The sequence below is a fragment of the Ochlerotatus camptorhynchus genome, unplaced genomic scaffold (assembly GCF_037179485.1).
Source record: "Ochlerotatus camptorhynchus isolate MF236.1 unplaced genomic scaffold, CSIRO-AGI_Acam_v1.1 ptg000081l, whole genome shotgun sequence".
Classification (NCBI taxonomy): Eukaryota; Metazoa; Arthropoda; class Insecta; order Diptera; family Culicidae; genus Ochlerotatus; species Ochlerotatus camptorhynchus.
In genome coordinates, this window is record NW_027040571.1 from 1,982,698 (window position 1) to 2,006,330 (window position 23,633).

General features: G+C 39.2%; 3 protein-coding genes across 5 annotated transcripts in view; 2 read left to right on the forward strand and 1 right to left on the reverse strand.

Moving 5' to 3' along the window:
• Positions 1 to 3,668: 3,668 nt before the first annotated feature.
• Positions 3,669 to 5,718, reverse strand: LOC135698041 (myb-like protein P). Its single transcript, XM_065217910.1, has 2 exons — positions 5,587 to 5,718; positions 3,669 to 4,847 (listed from the first exon to the last, which is right to left on the reverse strand). Exons 1-2 carry the CDS (start codon positions 5,716 to 5,718, stop codon positions 3,669 to 3,671), a joined length of 1,311 nt encoding a protein of 436 aa, XP_065073982.1.
• Positions 5,719 to 8,902: 3,184 nt separating this feature from the next.
• LOC135698014 (gastrula zinc finger protein XlCGF57.1-like) overlaps positions 8,903 to 23,633 on the forward strand; it is a 55,068-nt gene continuing 40,337 nt past the window's right edge. Inside the window, exons 1-5 of one of the 2 annotated variants that reach the window (XM_065217880.1) lie at positions 8,903 to 9,136; positions 9,196 to 10,506; positions 10,612 to 10,819; positions 10,893 to 11,011; positions 19,885 to 19,996. In XM_065217880.1, coding sequence (XP_065073952.1) covers positions 8,957 to 9,136; positions 9,196 to 10,506; positions 10,612 to 10,819; positions 10,893 to 11,011; positions 19,885 to 19,908 — 1,842 coding nt within the window. In that variant the 5' untranslated portion in view covers positions 8,903 to 8,956 and the 3' untranslated portion in view covers positions 19,909 to 19,996. Of the gene's footprint in view, positions 9,137 to 9,195; positions 10,507 to 10,611; positions 10,820 to 10,892; positions 11,012 to 19,884; positions 19,997 to 23,633 lie in introns of those variants that run through there. The other variant, XM_065217881.1, reaches the window with a different exon arrangement.
• Positions 19,814 to 22,601, forward strand: LOC135698016 (zinc finger protein 883-like). 2 transcript variants are annotated; one of them, XR_010517455.1, is made up of 5 exons: positions 19,814 to 20,059; positions 20,125 to 21,477; positions 21,602 to 21,809; positions 21,879 to 22,024; positions 22,433 to 22,601. XR_010517455.1 is itself a non-coding variant. In XM_065217884.1 (4 exons), the coding sequence occupies exons 1-4, from the start codon at positions 19,886 to 19,888 to the stop codon at positions 21,965 to 21,967; spliced, it is 1,824 nt and encodes a 607-aa protein (XP_065073956.1). In that variant the 5' UTR covers positions 19,814 to 19,885; the 3' UTR covers positions 21,968 to 22,041. The 2 variants fall into 2 exon arrangements, 1 of the variants encoding a protein (XP_065073956.1); XM_065217884.1 differs by lacking the exon at positions 22,433 to 22,601 and having other exon boundaries at positions 21,879 to 22,041.

Genomic DNA, 23,633 nt, shown 5'->3' on the forward strand with positions numbered 1-23,633 from the left:
TTTTACTATATAAATGTGTGTAACATAATTGTATATAATTGTAATATAGATGTATTAGTTATGAAAATGTGTTTGTAATATCTTTCTCTTTTTTTTTTTTTTTTTTTTTTTTTTTTTCTTCCGGTATTGTTGTTTCCACATTAAGAAACTATTTCGAGTTAAAAAAAATTTTAATCCTATCCTTATGAATGATATCCGTGTTATTCCCTATTTGGATCTTTATATTGGAACCTAACTCCTCAAGGACCTGATATGGCCCTTCATATTTAGGCTCCAATTTAGACCCCACTTCTCTCTTTACCAGGACCTGTTGTCCCTTTGCGAAAATTTTGTCTCTACATCCTTGCTTGTTCTTTTCTACCCTAGTTGCTTTCCCTTTCAGAAGACTTTTTCTAGCTTCTATTTGGGACTTTTGCAACTGGAATTTCAAAATACTAGCATAATCGTCTACATTGTAGACAGGGTCGGTCTCATTCTGTTCTGTTAGGTTTGATGGAAGTGTGCAAAGCTTCCCAAATACTAGTTCATATGGAGTCTTGCCCGTTGCACTATGTACCGTTGTATTATAAGCGAACTTATAATACGGTACCCAGGCAGACCAATTTCCGTATGAGTTTCCCGTTTGGATACGAAGAAAATTTCCCAAGACTTTGTGGGAATTTTCCAACGATCCGATTGTTTGGTGATGATAGGCGGTAGAGTTCAACTTCTCTACCTTTAGTTGATTACATATTTTAACAAATAGAGCAGACATAAATTCTGTCCCTCTATCTGTTAAGATTTGCGTTGGAACACCGTAATTTAAAATGACATTATCGACGAATGCTTTGGCCACAGCATCTGCCGATTTGTCCAAAATTGGTGTTGCCGTAATGTATTTGGTTAAATCGCATTGGGTTGTCAAAATATATTGATTCCCTTGCGCGTCTGGTAGAAGAGGACCTACAAGGTCCAAGAAAATTTTCTCGAACGCCGAACTGGCCGTACTAGTCAACTGCATTGGTTGTCTAGTATTTTGGCTTTTGTTCTTTTGGCATTGAGGACAATTTTTGATAAAGGATGCGATATCACTATCCATGGACTTCCAGTGATATCGCTGTTTGATGGTGTTGGTTGTTCTCTTGATTCCCGCATGCCCTGCAGTTGGCAATACGTGGAAATCGTTTATTACAACCTGTTGGTCTTTTTTGTTCGTAATTTCCGTGATTTTCTTTCCTATTATAAAAATAGGTGGCATGCCACTAACTTGGAGGGCTTCAATCTTTTCCCTCAACGATTTTGCTTCGTTCGAACATTTCAGTGTAAGGCCTATAATTTTAGTTGCTCTCGCGAAGTCCACTAATCGTTTCATCACTCCCCGTAGGTGAGTTAATGACGTATTAGGCTCGATAGAGAGAACTCCTTTCTTCAGTTGCTCATCAATTGTTGTTTCTGTAGCTTGGCTATTTTTGTTGCTGTTTTTGGGCCCAATTTGTATTTCTATGTAGTTAAGTTTTTCTTTCTCATCTCCTGCCTTTAGTTCATCTGACGCCTGCTGTTTCTTGGCTTGAGCTCTTGTACACACCAAACCAGTCTGCGGTGTGAGAGCTTTCAAATCTTCTACGGAAATTCGTGATAACGCGTCCGCTACCACATTTTCCGTGCCCTTTTTGTACATTACGTCAAACTTATACTCCTCCAGAGCGAGACGAAACTTGGTCAGTCTGCTCGAAGGGTCAGTTAATGTAAATAAATATACTAGCGGTCTGTGGTCTGTATACAATTCGAATTTTCTACCATACAGATATGGTCGAAAATGTCGAATCGCCCAGACTAGACCCAAAAGTTCTTTTTCAATGGTGCTGTAATTCTTTTCAGCACTGTTCAGGGCTTTGCTTGCAAATGCAACTGGCCTAGCATTTTGGTTGCTTAGGACTGCACCCAATGCCTTACCTGATGCATCTGTATGCAAAGTAAAAATGTTTGACGGGGAAAAATCAGGGTAGTCAAGGACAGGCGGGTTCATGAAGCATTCCTTCAGAAACTGGAAGGAGTGTTCACACTCGTCTGTCCAGACGAACTCCACATTTTTCCGCGTTAGTTTATTCAAAGGACTGCATAATTTGGCAAAATCCTTTATGTGTTTGCGGTAGTAGTTCGCAAACGCTACGAAGCGCTTTACTTCGTCGGCTGTTTGAGGACTACTCCACCTTTTTATGATTTCGATCTTCGAAGGATCTGGCTTAATTCCTTCGACAGATACTAGATGACCCAAATATAATAACTCGGTCTTTAAAAAATTACACTTTTGCGGATTTAGTTTTAGGTTGGTATGTCTTAACCTTTCAAAAACTTCCGCGAGGTTTTTATTGTGTTCCTCTAAAGTTTTTCCAAAGATGATTATGTCATCCAGATATACAAGGCACTTTTCCATGTTGAGACCTGACATTGCTACGGTCATTAGTTTGGAAAATGTTGAAGGGCTTACTTTTAGTCCCATAGGGAGACGAGTCATTTGGTACTGACCCCTATTAGTACTAAAAGCTGTCACCGATCTATCTTCAGGTCTTAACTCACACTGGTAGTAACCCTGAGATAGATCCAGATGCGAAAAATATTTCGCTCCGGCTAACGACTCAATTACCTCTTCTATGTTAGGAAGTGGAAATTTGTCGTCTTGCAGTGCGTTGTTGAGCTTGCGATAGTCAATAACTAATCGCCATTTTCTTTTATCATCGGTCGATTTCTTTGGAACTAGCAACAACGGGCTGTTCCATTCTGAAACGGCGTCTTCAATGATCCCTTCCTCGATCATTTTATCCACTTGCCTTTGGACTTCCTCCTTTTGGGCTTGTGGTAATTTGTAAGGCCTGGTGTACACTGGGTGTACATCTGGCTTTACCGTGAGTGATGGCTGGTAAATTCTTGTCACCGATAATTTGTCATTCTTCAGACAAAAAATATCGTTATATTTCATGCACAGCTTTTGAATAACTGGCTGGTCTTTCGGGTTGATCCCATCAAGGTTCAACTCCGATAAAAGCTCGCCCACTCTCGCATCATTATGCTTGGAAGCGCTTTCGATTTCTATGACATCATAGTTTTCGAAAGGCTTTGTTGAAATGGTTAAATTCTCAATTTTTACAGGCTTATTTTTAACGTTCATCATACGGACAGGGATCTTTCCCTGCACCGGTTGCACAATTGCACCCGCAATAAAAACATGAGGCTTTATTTCCTCATTCAAAATCACCAACGGTTTGGAATACCGGGTGTCTATGAAGGTAACGACTTCTGTTCTGGGAGGTACTATGAAGTTTTCCTCATATCGAGGCGCTCTTAGCGATAGCGTAGAATGTTCAAAATCGATTTTCGCACCAAATTTTTTCAAAAAATTTGTGCCGATTAGACCAATTACACTGGTTGGTAAATGATCTACCACGTGAAAAGTTATAGGATATACTAACTGTTTATATTCCAAATAAGTATCAACCGCTCCCAAGGTGTTGGTAATTCCATTTATACCATACACCTCTATGGTACGGGATGGATCAATGCATCTGTTCAAATTTTTTGTTAAATAACGTTGATCTATGAGACAGCATGATGCACCACTGTCCACTATCAACTTAAAATTTTTGGCATCGATTAGAAAATCTAACCGTAATGCTCTATTAGTATTGATCGAATTAGCGAAAAAACTCCCCTACGTTTGCTTCTTCTCGGGGTTGTTGCTGTTGCGACGGCTGTGGTTCTTCAGCCACGTTCGCATTTCTTCTGCGGTTACTGTTGTTGTTGCTGTTGTTGTTACTGCTATTATTGTTGTTATTTCCGTGATATCCACCACGGTTGTGATTCTGATTTCGATTGTTTCCATGGTCGTCACGGTAACCTTGATTATTTTGGTTACCCCGATAACCATTGTTGTTTTGATGCGGTCGATTGTTGCGACCATTCCCGTCGTAGTTTCGGTTACCGCCACGATTACCATGGTAATTGTTACCACGGCCTCCGCGGTGGTTACCTCTACGGTTTCCCCTGTTGAAAAATGGAGGTTGATAACCCCCCTGAGCCCACATTGCGGACTCAGCGGATGCATGAGGTTGCACCTCCAATGCATCCGAAATAGCAGCAGTCAACGTCTTTGGATTCCTAGATTTCACTAGGTAAGCTGCTGATTGATCCTTAAGACCGTTTATGAAGGTTTGCACTGCTATGGGTTCCACTACTGGCTTCGCTGAGGCCTCAGTGGTGAAGGGCACACCCTTCGAAACCCATGCGGACGCTAATTTGGTAGCGAGCTTTTCTACCTCGCTGCCAAAATCCGTCACTGTTTTGTTCTTTTGCTTCAAAGCTCGTAATTCAGCCTCCACCGCAATAGGTGTAAGTTGAATTGCGAACTTTGTTTTCAAGGCAGTTGTCGCATCTGCCAGTGTTTGGGTTCCATCAATGGATCCCCTCGCGGCACCAATTAACCGCGATTTCAAAAAATTAATAAAATTGGCCTCCGGGACGGTAGGATCGTCCTCCCGAAGAACCTGCACGCTATCCAACCAGGATTGTAGCGTGGCTGCATCCCCGTCGTATTTATCCACGACGCGGATTGCCAAGCTAAGATCCAGTTTGGGCGGCATTATGGGCTTAGTTTTTTCTTCGTCAGATTCGCTTTCGGATTCTTCTTCCTGTTCACCTTCTGCTTCTTCTTCCTGTTCACCTTCTGCTTCTTCTTCCTGTTCTTCTTCCTCTTTTCTTATGAAAAATTGGTTAACTTGCAGCCTAAATGCTGCGAACGCGTTGTCAATCTTCTTGTTTGCTAATGACAGTACAAACTTTTGCAGTGAAGTTACGTGTCCGAGCACCGTATCCTTCTTTTTGGAATATTGGGGGCTCGTTGCGTTAACTGTGGCAACAGCCTTTAATAAATTTTTCACTACTGTCTCTTTTTCTACATATTGGTCCATGTATGCCTACAATGTGACCTAACATAGACAATTCAGAGGATTTGACTCAAGAAGTTAGAAGGTTTCAGAAAATATCTTAAAATAGCTTCATAGTGTGAAATAATGGCTTCGGTTCGTCTTGCTTTGCTAATCTTCCACAATGGAGAACTTTAATACCAATTAGGGAACACAGTGACGACCTGATTTCTCGAAATAATTTCTTATGTGATATCAATGTATGTTTCGGAAAAATTTCCAACTTTAAATGCAAATTTACGCTCTTTTAGTCATAAGTAAAGCAATAGAGAATCATGTAGATCGATATAATCGTAAATAAGTAATTATAATGCACAAAACAAAAATTTCCACTGCCTATATAAATATTGGGAGTCCTATTAGTAGAACTCTATTAGATTTACACTTGAATGCATTGAGATTATTTTTTTTTTTTCTCTTCTTGTAAACATTGAATATTGGAAAAGGTTCTAGAACACACCTTACTTGTTACTAGTGTTATGCAACTTGATTATATGATTATGTTTTCCGATATCAGTTCATTTTATCAGGCACTTACTATCGCTTCCCTTTTTGTTCTGCAAACCGGCAACGACGACGATGACGACTACGTTCTCGTCGTTACAGCACGGCGACTCACTTAGGGCTTCACAGCATCTACGGTCATCTTGAGGCCGTTGTAGGCCCAGTTTAAGTCCTCGATGAGGCCTGCCGACCTTATCCTCAGGGCAGCTCCTGCTGCCAGGTTGTATACCGCTTCAAAGATTGCACGCTTCGCGGCCATCACTTCCACAGATAGTTTTTTTTTGTCTCTACGGGAAATTCGTTCCCAAAACTTTTTTTTTTTCGCGTTCAAATTGCTCTATCGCTTGAGCAACTATAAAGAAATCGATACTGTCCACATGTTCAATGTTTTTTTTTTTTTTTTAATTTTTGTTCACTTTGTCTTTTACGGTTCGCCTTTTTTTTTCTTCCATGCGCACTCGTGGGGTGGTGGTTTATTGTAAATTTCAGCTTCCACTGGACTTTAGCCGCACTTCGTAAGATTTCCCAGCAGTGGCTTCAAATATTTTTCCTTGCACTTGAATATCGGTCAAAGTTTTGTCAATTTACTTATTGAGAGGAGTCCGTCTTCAAACCTTAAACTTGCGCATTCACACGGCGTGCCGCCCTCTCGGCAACGCGCTCAGTGTTGTGGCGGTTGATCTTCGCTACTCCTTTGAAAATCAAATAGCCAGCGGCAAAGACCGCCATGGCACACAGAGCCACTGTTTGGGTTGTATGATGTCCACACTGGGGCTGTGGCTGTCCCCCACTCGCGGCGGCTGGTGCGGCGACGATTTCGTCCGCACTGAACCAACCCATATTGTCACTCGCGGTTTCGTTTGATTACTAAATTTTTTCCACTGTTTTCACTAATTTAACGACCATCTATCAGGCTTGGCTGTTGTAATTGTAGTTTATTGGCCTGTTAATCACAGAAACTTTCTTTTCGCGACCGGTTGGTTTTCTGCCGCATCGCATCGCAGTGCACTCGCTGTTCGAACTCGATCAAACACACTTTGTGTTTGTCATTAATTATCACTTTTCGTCGCGGCGGCGGTAGCGTTCAATTAACGGCACACAATTTGCAGCACTCATCTACTGTTCCTTAGAGCTCCTGGCAGGATCGCCATGAAAAGTTGTCCCTCTATCTGTTAGTATTAGCCACTTGGCTTTCGGTATGATAAAATCAACTCAACTGCTCGCCTCCGTGTCAGAACTAAGAATCATTTTATTACTTCTCTCTTATGCTAACTTAACCTACCTAGCGGTGGCGGACGTGACCCTTTCTGCTGGATCAGCACAAACTGCGTTCGCTGCCCGAGTGGCGTGATCGCGTTTATGCTGATCTTTTTGTTTACATACATTTTATCGTCCGTCTGCGCATTGCTTGCGCAGGGCCGTATCCACCACACCCCCCTCGGGCCCAACCGGCTTATTGGTATTAGTGAAATGTGGGAATGTTTAGTGGTGTTCGTATTTCATCGCAATATTTATCTTTTTACACGAAACAGCTGTTTTCTGTGACGACACGTCTGCCATTCGCAGTATGGAATGTTGTGCTGCCGTGACGTCGTCATTAGTTTGCTCAGCAATGTTTTCAACATTTTTGCTTCTAACACCAGCAAGCTGCCTGTTGTTCCAGACCTTGTATGATTGACATCGAATGTGGGTGACCCTTTAGAAAGTTTGTTTACAAATGCTTTTGTGCCGTTATCAAATGTTATTCCTGAAGTATTTATTTTGTTGAAAAATATGCATACAAACGATACAAACACTCAAAAAATTTATATTATTATCCGCTAATGGATGAAATCCATGTGATTTTCACATAGCTTTCCTGTGATCACATAGCAGCAAATCCCACCACAAAATTACATGAATATTATGAGGTCCATGAAATTCATATGAAAAATCATTTAAAATTAATGTGATCGCATAAATGTTATGTGAAATTCAGATGAATTCCATTAATTTTGATTATGGATGAAAATCATGTGCGTTTCCAATGGAAGCTATATGAAAACTATTTTCGGTGAACCCCTCTTATGTCGTTTTCGTTTTTGCGGTGTAGCACTGGTGTAGTGTAAGCAGGAATAAGCGCGAGCCTTTGACAGCTCAACAGCTCAACATCATGTGTTTGTAAACAAAGGTGCATCCTATATCTACACCCTAAAATATTTCGGTGTACGGCAGTGTAGCACCGGTATAGCTACACCGCAAAAACGATAACGACATGTGTAGCACGGCAGTGTAGCACCGCAACAACAAAGCGAAAGGGCGTATTTCCGGAGATTTGGGTTTGTACTAATTTAGTACAAACCCAAATCTCCGGAAATACGCCCTTTCGCTTTGTTGCTCGAAGGTTTACCAATTAGGTTTTGCACCGTCGGGGTTAACCTCAATCTGATGACAGTTCAGTGGTACTGTTTACGTGGACTTAGTCGATTTTTTCTTGGGTGGATTGTCTCGACAATTTTTCAGACTGCTGTGAGATGTAAACCACACTTCCGCAATATCCACGACCAACATCCTTTCAACGCGCTGTTCCTTGACAATTTTCAAGTTGAAATTCGGAAATTTTAGAATATTGTTTTTCGAGAAAAACGACTAAGTGCTTGTAAACAGTACCACTGAACTGTCAGCCGATTAACACTGAGTTCATTTGTGACGTCACGCTGTAGAACCTAATTGGCGTTGACGGCGACTCTGTAGCTTTTTACTCCTATTGACGAGTGCACGGATGGATTTGAGTTCACTCACTCGACAAAAAGTGACACAACAGCGGGGTCCTGTTTACTAAAAATGAACACATATGTGTTCATTTTTAGTAAACAGGGCCCCGCTGTTGTGTCACTTTTTGTAGAGTGAGTGAACTAAAATCCATCCGTGCACTCGTCAATGATAAAATCTAAAGAGCCTAAATTTATAAAGAGGCGATATGTCAAAATTGGAACAATCGATTGTCTGTCAAAGTCATAACGAAAGTCATTCCAATCGAGCAGAAGACCTGTCAAATGGATAAGATTGATGTCGTCTCTTTATAAATTCAGTCTCTTTAATAAAATCCATAAGCAAACGTCAGACTGTGCGTAAAACATGGCGGACTTTGTACTATCCTCTCCATCCTCTCACTCCACCGAAAATTCCCATAAGAAGCTGTCTATATTTGCTGGAAGAGCAAATTTTTCGACGGTGCCGTCAACGTCAATCAAAATCAACAAAATTGTATAGAGCAGTGCACGGCCTCTAACCTCACTTTTTGGTTCCAATAATTTTGTCTCTGAGTAAAAGAGATGGCAACGAATGGGAGCCAAAACAAACCACCCAAAACTGTCAACATTTACGGATGAGAGAAGATTGCAGCAAATATTCGTGCACTGATCTATTGTTGTTTTGGTTCTTTGCCGACGAATTGTTTTCAATTTGAGAATATTTCGATAACATTTCTAAAATACATTATGAATTAGACATACAAAATGAAGACCGAGGACAGAGTCAAAGCAGTTTGTGTTGAAAAGCTATCGCTTACATTCAGTTGTCGAACGTGTCTGAACACCGATTCTGGCCAGCAGTTGATTTCGATCTTTGACGACACCGAATGCAGTAGTAAATTATCTATAAATTTGTTCGATCAGTTATCGCGACTGAAACTGAAGGTATGTAATCTGCTACAACTTGTAACTTGTAGCAGTTATTTGACTAACCAGCTTTTTAGATTGCGAAAGACGATGGGTATCCGGCAAATATTTGCAGAATTTGCATGGAACGGTTGGTGGCTGTCGATGCTTTCCGAAAGCAATGCGAAAAGGCTCAAGAGTATCTCGAACATTACTTCGTGAAGCTTCCCGAAGAAGTGCCGGAAATCAGGCCGGATGTACTAGTCTGCTTTGCTGAAAAGTCGGAAATTTTAAATGACTCAAGGCATGACGGAAATGAGGATAAAACCAATATTGAACCTGAAAGTGAAGAATCGTCATCGGAATATAGGTCGGAAAGTGAAGAATCGTTGTCAGAAAATGAGGATTCCATTCGTTCGGAAAACCCTTCTAAGGACGAAGATAAGCTAAAATGTCCAGTATGTGATAAAATTTTCCGGTCTGCCGCCATCAGGAATAATCATTTATTTGTGCACAGTGAAGTTAATGCATTCCCCTGTGATGAATGCGAGTTGTCCTTCAAATGTAGGCGCTACCTTAGAAAACACAAGAAAACGGTTCACTCGGTTGGCAATCATGTTTGCCCTACGTGTGGAAAGAATTTTTCCAGCACTTCCAAATATGAGTATCATCTCAAGACGCACGACACGGAAAAGAAGTATAAATGCCGCCACTGTGACAAGTCCTTTATTCAGCATACACATAGGAAAAATCACGAATTGACCCACACGGCAAAACGGTCCTATCTGTGTAACATATGTGGCAAAAGTTTTCGTCATGAATGTAGTCTTAAAACGCATCTCAAAAAGCACGAAGGTAATAGAAAGTATGCTTGTGATGTTTGCAATAAACAATTCGTACAGAAAGGTAGTCTAAAACTGCACCTTGCTGTCCACAATAACGTCCAGGCTTATCAATGTGAACAGTGCGGTAAGAAGTTCACTCAACAAGGCACACTCGTGAAACATCTTATTCTACACAATGCCGAAAAATCGCATCGTTGTGAATTCTGCAACGAATCGTTTCTGAGAATCCGAGATCTGAGGCGACATAATTTGATGGTCCACGGCAAAACAGATATAAGCATACGGTTTGAACGATCATTGCAAGAAAACGAAGACAACACCGGCAAGGTTCCGGTTAAGGAGGAAGAGAATAAGCCTTCCAAAAAGCCCAATGATTCTCCGTACGGTTGTGATTTGTGTAGCAGAACATTTAAAGTGCCGTCATCGTTGGCGAAGCATATCAAGGTTCACACCGAGGAGCGAAAATTCATCTGCCCTGAATGCAGCAATACTTTCAAAAAACTCGAACATTTGAAGCTTCACATCAACGGGGTGCATCTAAAGCGGAAACCGTACAGCTGTGAGGTAAGTTGAACTGTTATTGTTATTTATTTGTCAATCACACACTCAAATCGGCAGTACCTACACTAAACTACTAAAACTCCTTATAAACCCGTCATTCTTCCCCAGATGTGTAACAAATCATTCGCTCGGGTGGGTGACCGGAACGTTCACATGCGTACACATTTGGACGAGAAACCACACCAGTGCTCTTTCTGTGGAAGGGGCTTCAACTTGGCCAAGGCACTCCGGGCTCACATCCGGCAGCATACGGGAGAAAGACCATTCGTGTGCATCATTTGCAATGCCGGCTTCACCTGTCACAAAACTCTTGCTTGTAGGTATCTATGAACTGCGGTAGTATTATTTATATATTTGTAATGTAATATGATGTTTTCTTTTTCTCATAGCTCATACCCGGAGACAGCACGCGGATGATCAACAGGTTCTCAGAAAGGTAGACGAGTTAGCACAGACAGTGCTGTTTGCACCGTCAACTGCTTTAGTAGGAGATGGGGTGTCAACGATGGTAAGTAAATCAGAGACTTGTTAAAATACATGCACCAAACTATAAGGATATACACAAATTTCATCCGAACGATCCGTGGAAAAAAAATCTTCAAAAAAAAAAAAATGTTGCTTGTAAGCTTCCTGGATAACTTTTTAAATATAGTTTGAACATACTGAGAGATAAGCACATATCATCGTTAAGAGACGTGTGTGTGTGTGTGAGAACTTTTTTTTTTTTTTTTTTTTTTTAAATTCTTTATTTAAGAGATTTTTAGCCTTAGGCTAGTTCATCTCTACGTGAGAACATTTGCGAAAAAATCTAAGGGCACCGGTGGGATTCGAATCCACAATTCCCATTCAGTACACGGGTGCATTGCCGGTGGATTTATATGGTCTACGGATGTACAGTTGTGTTCGATAAAACAACAGCGTATGTCGATTTTCATACAAAATTGTCAACTTTGACTTGATGTAACTTTGTTAACTTATGATCAATTGAGCTGAAACGTTCGCCAAAGAACTACAAATATGTTCAATTTTACGATTACAAAATATTAAATTTTTGGAAGTACCTGCCGGAAAGTGAGATACCAGGTAAAATTGTTCAAAATAATAGCAGTACTAATAATTTTCATTTCAGCTTAATTTTGAGATTTTAAATTTTTCATTGTGTTTAATTTTTTTTACCATGGTTGATAAGGTTAACATCATTGGGGGCTTCATCCAGCCTGTTGATGTAAAACAACAATAAAACACAATATTTGCAGCACGTAAATTTTCAAATAAAAAACTGCTATTATTTTGAACAATTCCACGTGGTGTCTCACTTTCCGGCAGGTGCTTCCAAAAATTTAATATTTTGCTATCGTAAAATTGAAAATTTGTAGTTCTTTCACCGACAAACCCACATGACACTTAATTCTGACTTATGCCCGAAAATCATAAACGGCCGATTTAAATGTGCAGTGATCAGAACTGTCAAAACCCTACACGGAGAAAATGGATTTTTGTTTGTTATTGAATCAAATATATTGTATCACTATTTCAACAAAACATATTTTTGAATCAACAAAATGGTTTTTAGAATCAACAAACAGAGTATTGACTCTACAACCGGTTTGTTGATTCAAAAATATTTTTCTTTGAATTGTATGTATGTATGTATGTAAGGTAGCCACCATCCCTTCGAAGATCTTGTCTTGTATGCAGCTCCACTTAATAGCAAGATCAATTTGAGCTACCGATCTGAATTCACAATATCGCTGTATGAAGGGCCAAAAACGGTGGGGTGGACCCGTAAGCAGAGACACTTACGCGAAATCCACGGGAATTTAAGAATCTCTTTCCAACGATACGATCCAACAAATCGAATAACGCAATTCGCAATACTTATTAAGCTTCCTACAGGATGGTTTGTTAAGAAGGGCGCGTCAATCTCCATGAAACTGTTGGAGTAGAATTCACACCATTACAATCGAATCGGTAGGATAAAGAAAATAATAGTGTGTATTCCCTCCTAGACTCCGGTTGTCATACCACTCCAATCGTCCAGTTCCATGTCAAATGATACCCTGATGCTCCCTCCCAACCCAGTATTTATTTATATATATAGTAAACATATGTAATGGAGAAATGAAATATATCAGAACATTAAAATACGTAATAATGAAAATACATTTATATGGATAAAAAAAAACTGGTATTCCGCAATGAAAATAATAATTATTTTACATTCAATATGATGCAGCTCTATGTCTCCTCAGCTCCCAATAAGGAAGATGTAACCCTGAAATTTCCAGGTTATATTATGCAAATAAATATTTTTAGCTAGAATGATACTTGATATGTTTGTGTTGTGTTATGTTGTGGGTGAGCTTGGGATTAAACCCATGATGTTCTGCTCATTAAGCAAAACCGATCCCTCTAAGGTTATCGAGCATCTCAAAACCAAAACACTAGATGGCAAAACATGATTAAGCCCTCACCTGGTATGTAATGAACAACAGAAATACGCGATAATTCATATATTTTCAGCATATGATGCAATATCACAACTGTTAATAAAAGGAACGGATCCCATCTTATTTAAGACCTGGATGACCTGAAATGTGTGTAACCGGGTTAATACTTATTTAAATGTAATGTAATATTGAAAATGCGTTATAATGCCATGCCAATAAACACAAGATTTTTACAAAACAGATAATGAACGATTCAGATTTCTTTTCAAGCTGACACTATGCTTCCCTGGAGCCGCTCATAATAGCTAACATTAAGAATTAAGTATAATAAAATGTAATTTACAATAATATTAAATGATGTAAAGTCAATAATGAAAGATATGTAGTACTATAAACACTATACAATTAGGATAACCAATAGCTAGCTTAGCTTAGATTGACTGCACTCCGTGATTGATCAGAATCAGTGAAATTGTACAATGAATCAACTGAATGGGGCTGGGAGTGACCGTCAATTCTCTTTGTACAAGTTTCAGTGGCTCTATATGTTGTAGATCAATAACGGCGCCGGCCACATCCTTGCAATCAGGTGGGAGTAGGGAAGGAATATTAGAGTGACCTTTGTTGTTTGTGGGCCGTGTTTACCTCTGCACTCCAACAAAAGACACAGAAAAGGAGATTTTGTTAGTAAGTTGGGTTCGTTGGATCAGGATTCACCTTGATAAGTGATGCGACCATGGTTTTAAATGAATCAGTGTTATCATGCATTATACTTGGATTTGCCCTAAGCCAAAACCAAATGGTGTATCATTGGGCCTTATTACGGGTGTCACTACACGGTGATAAGAAAGTGATACTCAGAATAAGAGCCGTGGTTACCGTACAAATCAAATGGGAATCACTTCACCGTGACGACAAGTGACAACTTTTCACCGTGATGTGACACCCGTAACAAGCCCCATTATAATATAAATCTGAAGACGTTCCATCATCGAATGCTGAAAATGAACTTAGAGCATGAGCATGAGCAAAATTGATCGCCCGTGACTGCCAACACCAAAGAGCTGAAAACCAATTCAACCAAATCAAATCAACAGACAAAACCAGGGTGAAAGCTGTAAGAGTGAATCATTACAGTATAAATCTAGTGATGTTCCGTCATCAAAGAGCTGGAAGAAAACTCAAATAATTTAAATCAATAGATCCAGTCTGAATGAAGGCTGCAAAAAGAGAATAATTATACAGCAATGACCCCATTTTGTCAGCTAGCAAAGTATGTGTATCTTAAACATTCATCTTGAAGGAGGAAGGTATGAAATTACAATTATGTGGAATTATTGAAAAATAACAGTCTGATGCGCGGAGAGATTGACAGGATCGGGTCATAACTGTAATGTGAATATTAGGAAGATTTATCATCATCAAACTATTCTTGAATTGACCTGGAAGAATGCTTGTGAATAATTGTTATACAGATAAATTAAATTGATAAACTAAATGGTTCAAACAACAACTCCAGCCTGTAAAAAAGCTGAAAATAGGGAATCTTTACAATGTGGATCCCCGACGGTCTTCTACTCAGTAAGCAAAAGCGGCAGCCACCAGGCTAGTCGAGGTGCTCAATTTAAATATTGAAACCTTATTTTGTGAAGTTCTTAAGAATACCAATTGAAACACAATGTAAACAAATAAAAGTTAAGAGTCTCATCCGAATCAAATGATTCCAAACGATACGCATTCATAGAAATTAAGTTTAAATAGACAAAAGTAGAAAAATGGAACAATCTCACCAAATCAGTCCAACTGAATCCCTTGCAAGCAGCTATGTCACGCTTGGTGTAGTAGCTCCGATCATAGACCCGCCCTACGGGGATCAATCATCTGGTCGAATGTAGTCGATTGCTCCATGACGCGAACACGAAGCGACCGCTCACAAAATCATACAACGCGTAAACAAACTGAAATCAAAAACTATCACACGCGACGCCACAAATTTCTGTACTGGGAGCACAAGCGAAGAAAAAAAACAAACAACGCAGATAGCGACATTTCTTCTGATGCCTGCAAACATGATGCATCACGTTTTCTTTTTCGATTCCAAAACTTCTCGGAAAGCGAGAAAACCACCAATCACACACGTATAACCGTCCGGGAGGCAGAGTGCCAGCGCTAATCTGGCAAAATCAGCGAACGCACGCACAAAACAGAAATAAACTTATACACAACCGTATCCGAACAGGTTCGAAGCTGAACTGAAAATATTTTTCTTTGAATTAACCGAATAATATATTTGAATCAATACCAAAAATATATTAGGCCCTGAGCCAAAAATAGGTATATCCAGAGCTGGTAAATATCACGGCCGTCATGTGACGATGAGAAAACAGGTCCTCTCACTATCACGAGACAAAACTACCTAGCTTTCTTCTCATTTTTCAATGATCAAGCACTCATGAGAATAATTCTTATGCGGTTATAACATCACCATTTCTAACTGATTTAGAGGAATTTAAGCAAAAAACCGTATGTAATCGGTAGAGTGATTTATTACTAAGATTTCTTCGGTACAAGCACTAACGAAGTGACAGACGACTTACTGGCGAAGAAATCCATTAAAATAATGTGGTTCACTGTAATAGAATTTTCTAGGAAGCTTGTGCCATCATCCACCAGATGGGTTAGTTTTTTTGTTTTGATTTGAACATAGTTGATTTTGTGTACAATGATTCTTTGACAGAGTGCAAAGAGTGTATCATTTTGTCATTTTTTTTATGCATTTCAGTTTTGAGTAGAGTGAAAGAGATAGAACCAAAACATTCTAATACATTTGGTGAAAATGCTAGTACAATCCAGTAGAAGTGTTGCCATGTGGTACAATCCAGTAGTAGTGGTATTGCCATGTGGTACACTGAAAAATTGAAATAGCAGGTTAGTCACCAAAGTTTTCGAGCCGCTCCGTCTGTCACTTCGTTTGTGGTACAAGTATCTTTAAAAGCATTAAATGAGCTAGTAATTACGATGATCACAACACTGTCACGTTCTGTCATGACAAAAAATTCAATGAGATTTTGAAGAAAATCTCTATGATAGTTTTCTCATCCAATGATAGTGACAGAAGTATCTCTGCAAATATTGCGTGAGATCTTTCATTGAAAATGACATTTGCCAGCCCTGGGTATATCCAATTGAATTTAAAAAGCATTTCTCTGCGTGTAGGATTTTTGATCTAGATAAAAATAATTTGTCCAGAATAGATCAGAAACGAACCAATTCATACGTTTTGCATGCGGTTTCATGGCTTAGCTAAATATTTCCCGCGAACACGGAGCCAGATGTCAGTAGTGTGCTTTGGTCAGAAATTTTATTGTTTTTGCTGTGGTCATTCATGTCAGTTTGTCGTACGGTCCAACCAATTATGGAACGGTCAATGTTTAGTGCCAGGTATCGGTATACCGTACGGATCAGCCATAGCGGTAGACCAAGGAGGCAACTTATATTTTCGTTCTTTATGTTCTTTTCTTTCAGCAAATTGATATCTCTAACTCTTTCCCTCTCCATCTCTTTCTATCCCTATTTAATGTATCGATGTACTACTTTGGATATTTTGCGCCGGCCAGTCACGATTGCGGCATGCTATACGGTCTGGCATGTTTTAACGCTTAGGCTTGGTAGGTCATCACCTAACACGATGGGTTGGCAGTGGCCACCAGGGTGAGGGCTGATAAATTACAAGTACAATTTCAATGTCGCTTTGTCGGTAGTTCTTTGGCGAACGTTTCAGCTCAATTGATCATAAGTTAACAAAGTTACATCAAATCATCATTAGCTGGCTCTTCAAGCGGAAGGCGCTCTACATTTTCGAAGCTCTAAAACGAATTCGACTTTTCCCTACTTACTTCAGAGGCAACGTTTTTAACGCAATATCTCCGTAACACCGATAAACCGACATGAAACATAAATTTAACTTCTGATCGAAAAGCTATAACGACCGATTCAAATGTGCAGCGATCCGATATGTCAAAGCCATTGTATTTTTTTTATCTAGATAAAAATCATTTGTCCACAATATGTTATTCATGTCCGTAATCCCTCCCCATGGACATGGAGGTTGACGGTACTGAAGCAAAGGGTTATGTTTAATTTCTTTATATTTGCAACGATGATGATTTCCTATAGTGAAACATATCACCTTCTTAATGCTTCAGTATGCCTCAAACGATTAATTCTTGGTTGTTAATAAAACTTCCTTGATGAAATCGGCTGCTTCATGCAGACTGAGCAATTCTGATTATAGTATCAGATTTGTTCTGTATACAGAGGAACTGGGATGGCTTATTAGAAACTTCTCACCAATAAAGCAATGATCTTCTAGTAAATTTTGCATATCATTTTATTAAAATTTTATTTTATTTTAGCATATTATTTTTGTTACAGTCAATTGCCATTAGCATACGATACAAGAGATTAAATATTACTTGCTCGTTTTTGCGTAAAATAATCAATAATACCTTTGAATGTTTTTTTCAAGTTTTTGTGATCTGATAGATTTCCCAGTTTGGTTAGAAGTTTCGAAGCTAACGCATGTCCACAGGCCTAATAGAAAGATAGGCAGAAATAGTGTACCATGAAGAATAGTTGCATGCAGGGTTGCTTCCACTCACTTGCTATAGGTAGATGAGTGATTTTCGGAGTTTTGAATTCGTTAGATGTTGTAATGGGGATTTGTGTTTGTTGGATCCGGGCGGGTGTTTGACGCATAGAGCCTGTCAATCGCTTTCAGAGTGTCGCAGTCGGCGGTTTTATGGTTCGTGAGCGCTCGCGATTCGTAGAATCGTTGATTGTGGCTGCGAGTGGATTTGGCGGGTTTTGTGTGTCGGACGCTTGCCTTTTAACCTCTTCTTGTGTCTAGCATATGCTAAGTATCATTATAGCGTCTAATGGTTTTCAGATTCCTGGTTGCGTGAAATACATTTGTGAGAATATCTTTTTGAGATTTTAGTATTTACGTTTTGTTTGTAGTTTATATTTTATTTATTTCATGTAACTATCGTAAATAGTAGTTATTCAATAATACATAATTCATCCATATATTCAATAATAAATTTACGAATGACTATAATTTGGATACCTAATAATTGGATAGAATCGAATCACTAGCAAGAATAGGTTGCGGAGGGTTCACCTTCGAACATATCGAAAGACATTAAATTGGAGGCGGATTCTGGTATTACAGGCTGCTGTTTTGAGCAACTTATCGTCATAAAATTAAAAATAACATTTAGGTATTAGTCAACAAATGTGGATAGTAAGCTAGTTTTTTTTTAATTTTTTTATTTTTTTTATTTATAAACGCAGTTAAAACTAGGAGATGAGGAAGAAATATAATCATTTGGTGCAAACACACAAACACACACACACACACACCCACACACCCACACACTGATACACAAACACATAATGACATTAGACAAGAAAACATCCAGACATTAAAAATGACGTACGAATGAGAAGAAGACATAGACAAAGACAGACCAACGATTACCGAACCATAAAGATTTTCAAGAAGATTGTGATTAATCAAGATCGTGAATCCGGTGTTTATTTGGTCACCATAGACTAATCCGTCCGGCATCGTAGTCACTTGAAAATTTTTCTCATCGACCCCGATCATTGCAATCCTATGGGGATAAAAAAAAATATGTTATTCATGTCCGTAACGCCTGTATAAGCCGTATAACTATAGAGTGACGTTTAACGCACGTACACTAGCGGATGCATCACTGTGTAAAGTTGTTTATTACTAGTGGGGTGAAAAATAACCTCCTAGAATGGGGTACGTTAATCGATTTGCTTGGGACCAATAGGCTAGTCAAGTAGTGAGCCAATTTCAAATCGATAGTTTCGTATTAATTGTTCATAATAGTCTGAGGGAGCCAAGCTCAGGTTCACTTCCAAAAAACCATAATACAAGGTTAAAACCTGAGGGAGAGTCGCGAAGAGAGAAAAATGGAACGTCAAATGCAGCCAGACGGCTGCTGTCACGAACTGTCATTTGGAGCCAAGCAATTTAATGATGCTTTTCTTACAGTTGAACAAGAATGCACAAGGTGGTATTGAAATCTTGCGTAAAGTAATTTGTGACAAACTGTCGTTTCCAGCTATTTTATTCAATGGGACACCGTTTCTTTTTAATTCATTCAAAATACACACAAATCAATATTGAAAGATGCCATTAGCCAAGGTTTTGTCAAAACATCTAGTGGCATAGTAAAATACCAAACAGAAAAGTACAGTTTCTCACTGCACACTGAACAATCTCAAACAATCACTACACGCCCAAAGCAAAACACGCTATTTTGCTACGCCTGTTTTGATTTGATTTCAACGGCACAAATTTTCATGACAAGAAGAACAAGTATACAATGAATTCCGTGTGTGCTATCTGCTTCTCCCTCCCAGGTTAAAACTTTATCACACAACGGTTCATGTGAAGTTCCATAACCATTTCAGTTAAAGTTTAGCAGGGATTATAAACAATTTTTAACAGTTTTTTGGTAAGATCAAGCAATTGTTCGCAGGATTGGAACAGCATTTTTCAGTTTTGTGGTGACAGTCGTCCGCACTTTAACTATAATAGAAGGCTTTAATGACGATGAACACGCTATTTCAAAACTACCCAATTTTGGGTAGAATCCACCCAGCTCGGTCAAATCTGAACCTACCCAAAAATGGGTAATCTGTGTTGGGAGTGACAAGTTGACAAATGCACAAGCTCGAACGGATTCATGTCATTGTTGTTCATTTGTCAACTTGTCACTCCCAACACAGTTTACCCAAAAACTCATTAGATTGTTTTCATTGCTGCAGATTTTTGTATTTTTATGGTGCTGGGAAGCTATATAACGTTATAATTAAAAATCATATTATATAGAATGAACAACGACGACGGATTTGATGCAGTTAGCGTAGCCAAGCTATCGCTTGCTTTCACTTGTCGTACCTGTTTGAACACCAATTCAGACGAACAGTTGACTTCAATTTTCGAAGGCAGTAAAGCCAGTGGCAAATTTGATTTGTTGGATCAGCTGTTACTACTAAATCTAAAGGTATTCGATTAGTAGGGGTCACACCTTTTTTTTATTCTATTCCTTTTTCTATCGTAATATTCCAGATTGTGAAAGATGATGGATATCCGGAAAATATATGTAGCATTTGCATGCAACGGTTGGAGACTATCGATGCTTTCCGAAAGCAATGTGAAAAGGCTCAAGAGTATCTCGAACAGAACTGTTTCAAAGTCCCCGAAGATAAGCCGAAATGCAATCCAGAAGTACTAGATTGTTTCGTTGGAGATTCAGAACTTTTCATTGAATCGACGAAATTGGAACCGCCAGATGATGACGAAAATGAGGAACATCTGGACGATAAAGCTGAATCGACATCAGAATATAATCCAGAGGATGACGGTTCTTCATCGGAAGAGGAAGAAACGTTCAAAGAGGGCAATTGCGTAAAGGTCGATGAGAAGCTAAAATGTCCTTTGTGTGATAAAATTTTTCGAACCGTTGCCAACATGAATGATCATCTAAATTTGCATAGTGATGTAAAAGGGTTTTCATGTAATGAATGTGACAAGTCTTTCAAAACGAGACGGTATCTTCGAAAACACAAGGCTTTTGTTCATGTTTTTGGCGATCATGAATGTGCTACGTGTGGAATGAAATTTAACAAAACATCCACATATCAGTCTCACTTGAAATCCCACAGCCGGACTAACAAGCCCAAAAAATCATACACATGCAGCTACTGCGACAAATCATTTGATCATCGTAACCATTGGAAAAGTCACGAACTCACTCACACGGGGAAACGAACTCACCTGTGTAACATCTGTGGCAAAAGTTTCATCTACGACAGTAGCCTCAAAAGGCATCTCAAAAATCATCTCAAAATCCACAACGGAGATGCAGAAAAGTATGCATGTACAATTTGTAGTAAAACATTTTCAAGAAAAGATAGTCTAAAAGCACACCATGATGTCCATCTAAACCTCAAAGCATATCAGTGCGATCAATGTGGCAAACAATTTGTCCATCAATACACACTTAAAGGACACATGAAGCTTCACAACGTCGAAAAAACACACCACTGTGAATTTTGCCAAGAATCTTATCTAAGGATCCGAGATTTGAGGCGGCATCGATTGTTAATTCACAACAAAACGAAAGAAATTAATGATCAAGTGATCGATCAATCATTGCAAGAAAAAAAGGAAGTTGTCATCAAGGAAGAAGAGAATTCTCCCAAAAATCTTCGCAAAAGACCAAGAGAGGAAAATCCGTACTGTTGTGATTTGTGTGGCAAATCGTACAGAATACCGTCAGCGTTAGGAAACCACATGAAAATGCACAGCAAGGACCGACGTTATGTCTGTAAGGCATGCGGCCATGCATTTAACAACATTGTACATTTGCAACAGCATGTCAATGCCGTACATATGAAACAAAAACCGTACAGTTGTCAGGTAATTACAAATCTAACCCTATCCACTATTTCTTGAACGTAACTAAATGTACAGTAGCAGCTAGTAGCAGTAGGTGCATTAGACGGGCACCAAACGATTGAAACTTGATTTTATAAATATGCAGGTATGCAAGAAATCATTCGGCCGAAACAGCGATCTGAATCGTCACAGGAAAATACATTCGGTTGATAAACCATACCAGTGCGCTGACTGTGGAAAAGTTTATGCATGGGCTATGTCGCTTAAAAATCACATTCGAGAACATACTGGAGAAAAACCGTTCGTGTGCATCATTTGCAATGTGGGTTTTGCGCAGCAGAATTGTCTGGCCCGTAAGTATTTAAGGCTGCATGTAACAAGTTGAAACATTTTTGTGATACGGTTGTTACTGTTTTTCCTAGGTCATACTCGAAGCGCGCACACGGGAGTTTTAATCAATATCCCGAAGGAAAGTGCAGGCAGTGAAGAACTAGCTCAGAACGCCTCATAGTCACCAGGCGTCGTATTACAGTCAACTCGATATTGAAGGGACAATCGAGTTAGAGAGGTAAATTTTGGAAATTTGTATTGGGAAAACGGTCCAAGTAGGCTATCTATCGATTTCTATCGAGTTAAAGATATTTGACTATAACGGCGCCGGTGGTGTAGTGGTAAGCGTGATTACCTCTCACCCCAGCAGGCCTGCGTTCAATTCCAGTCGGCGCCGCCGGGATGTTCTGAGGCATAACATCTCTGATCACGCCTTCCTTCGGATGGGAAGTAAAGCCGTTGGTCCCCGGTTCATGAGTTGATGGGTCGATAGGTAGGGTCCAGGTGTGGGAGCTGCCTTCCTGGCGCGTCGGTAGCATTGGTGCTCAGCACGGAAAACAAGATCGACGGAAAATAAACCAAAGGAAAAAAAAAAATGATATTTGACTGTAATTCGTAACTGATTTATCATTTAAATGGAATATAGGTAGACAATCGTTGCCGGTGATATTTTCGTCCGAAAGTCCTTTGTTCAGTGTTGGAAAAGTATGCGATATTTCACGAACTTCACCAAGGAAAACGTTCACGAGCCAAAGTAAGTTTTAAGTGAACTTTTCCATCACTGCCTTTGTCAGTTTCAGTCGAATGCATGGAAAAAATGGAGAAGGCAGTCACTGCCAATCAAAACGACTCTCACGAATGACCCAAAAGCGTTAAAATGACTTCAATTAAAAAGAACGACTCATCGACTGAACTCATAGCTAATGAGTAACTGCAAGTTTTCCCAAATATTAGTAAATTTCGTATGGAAAGAAAATGCTCTATGTCAACTGAATTTAGTCGCTGAGCCGTTCTGATTGGACGTGTTGGCGTACACTCAAAAAATAAATCACATTTCCAATGGAAAATATCCATTAGAATTTCACAAAACTTTCATGTGATCTCATAATTGGGAAAAGCTCTACAAAATCACATGAACCTCATGTGTCCAATGAAATTTATGTGATTTATCACATAGTATTCATGTGATCATATAAATGGTATGTGAATTTCAGATAAAATCATTAATTTTGTTATTGGAAAAATATCATGTGTGTTCCCAATGGAAACTATATGAAAACTTTTTTCGGTGTACTGTGGAAACTCAGAAAAAGAAGAAGAAGGAAAAGCGATAGAGAAAGCAAGCTGAACATTGCATTAGGTCCACAGTAACATTGATCGATTCTCTTCGTCGACTTTCGACGTTTTTCGTTAATAACTTGAGCACATAACTGTTTCTTGCTGTATTTCGAACTAAACATTGCATTAGGTCCTAAGTAACATTTACAGATTCTCTTAGGCGACTTTCTCTTTGTATCCGCACGGCCCAGCTGGGTGGCATCCCTATCTTGTTTGCCTTGCCTTGAAAAGAGCTAACATCGCTGCGGGCCCGCGAATTGTGGGCCCCACTGACAGCTCATAATTTGTAAACAAATAGAAGATTCAAGCCAGAATTTCAAAAAAGGCGTGACTGATATTATGGATATTCTTAATATTTTTGCTTACATTTTGTGAAAAATAAACTTAGGACTCATAAAATATTATTTTCTGATTTTCTATCACGAAGTCAACCATTTATATGGCATAAAAGGGAAAATAATTTCATTTGATAAAAATAAGACAATTCAGTCACGCAATTTTTGCAGTTC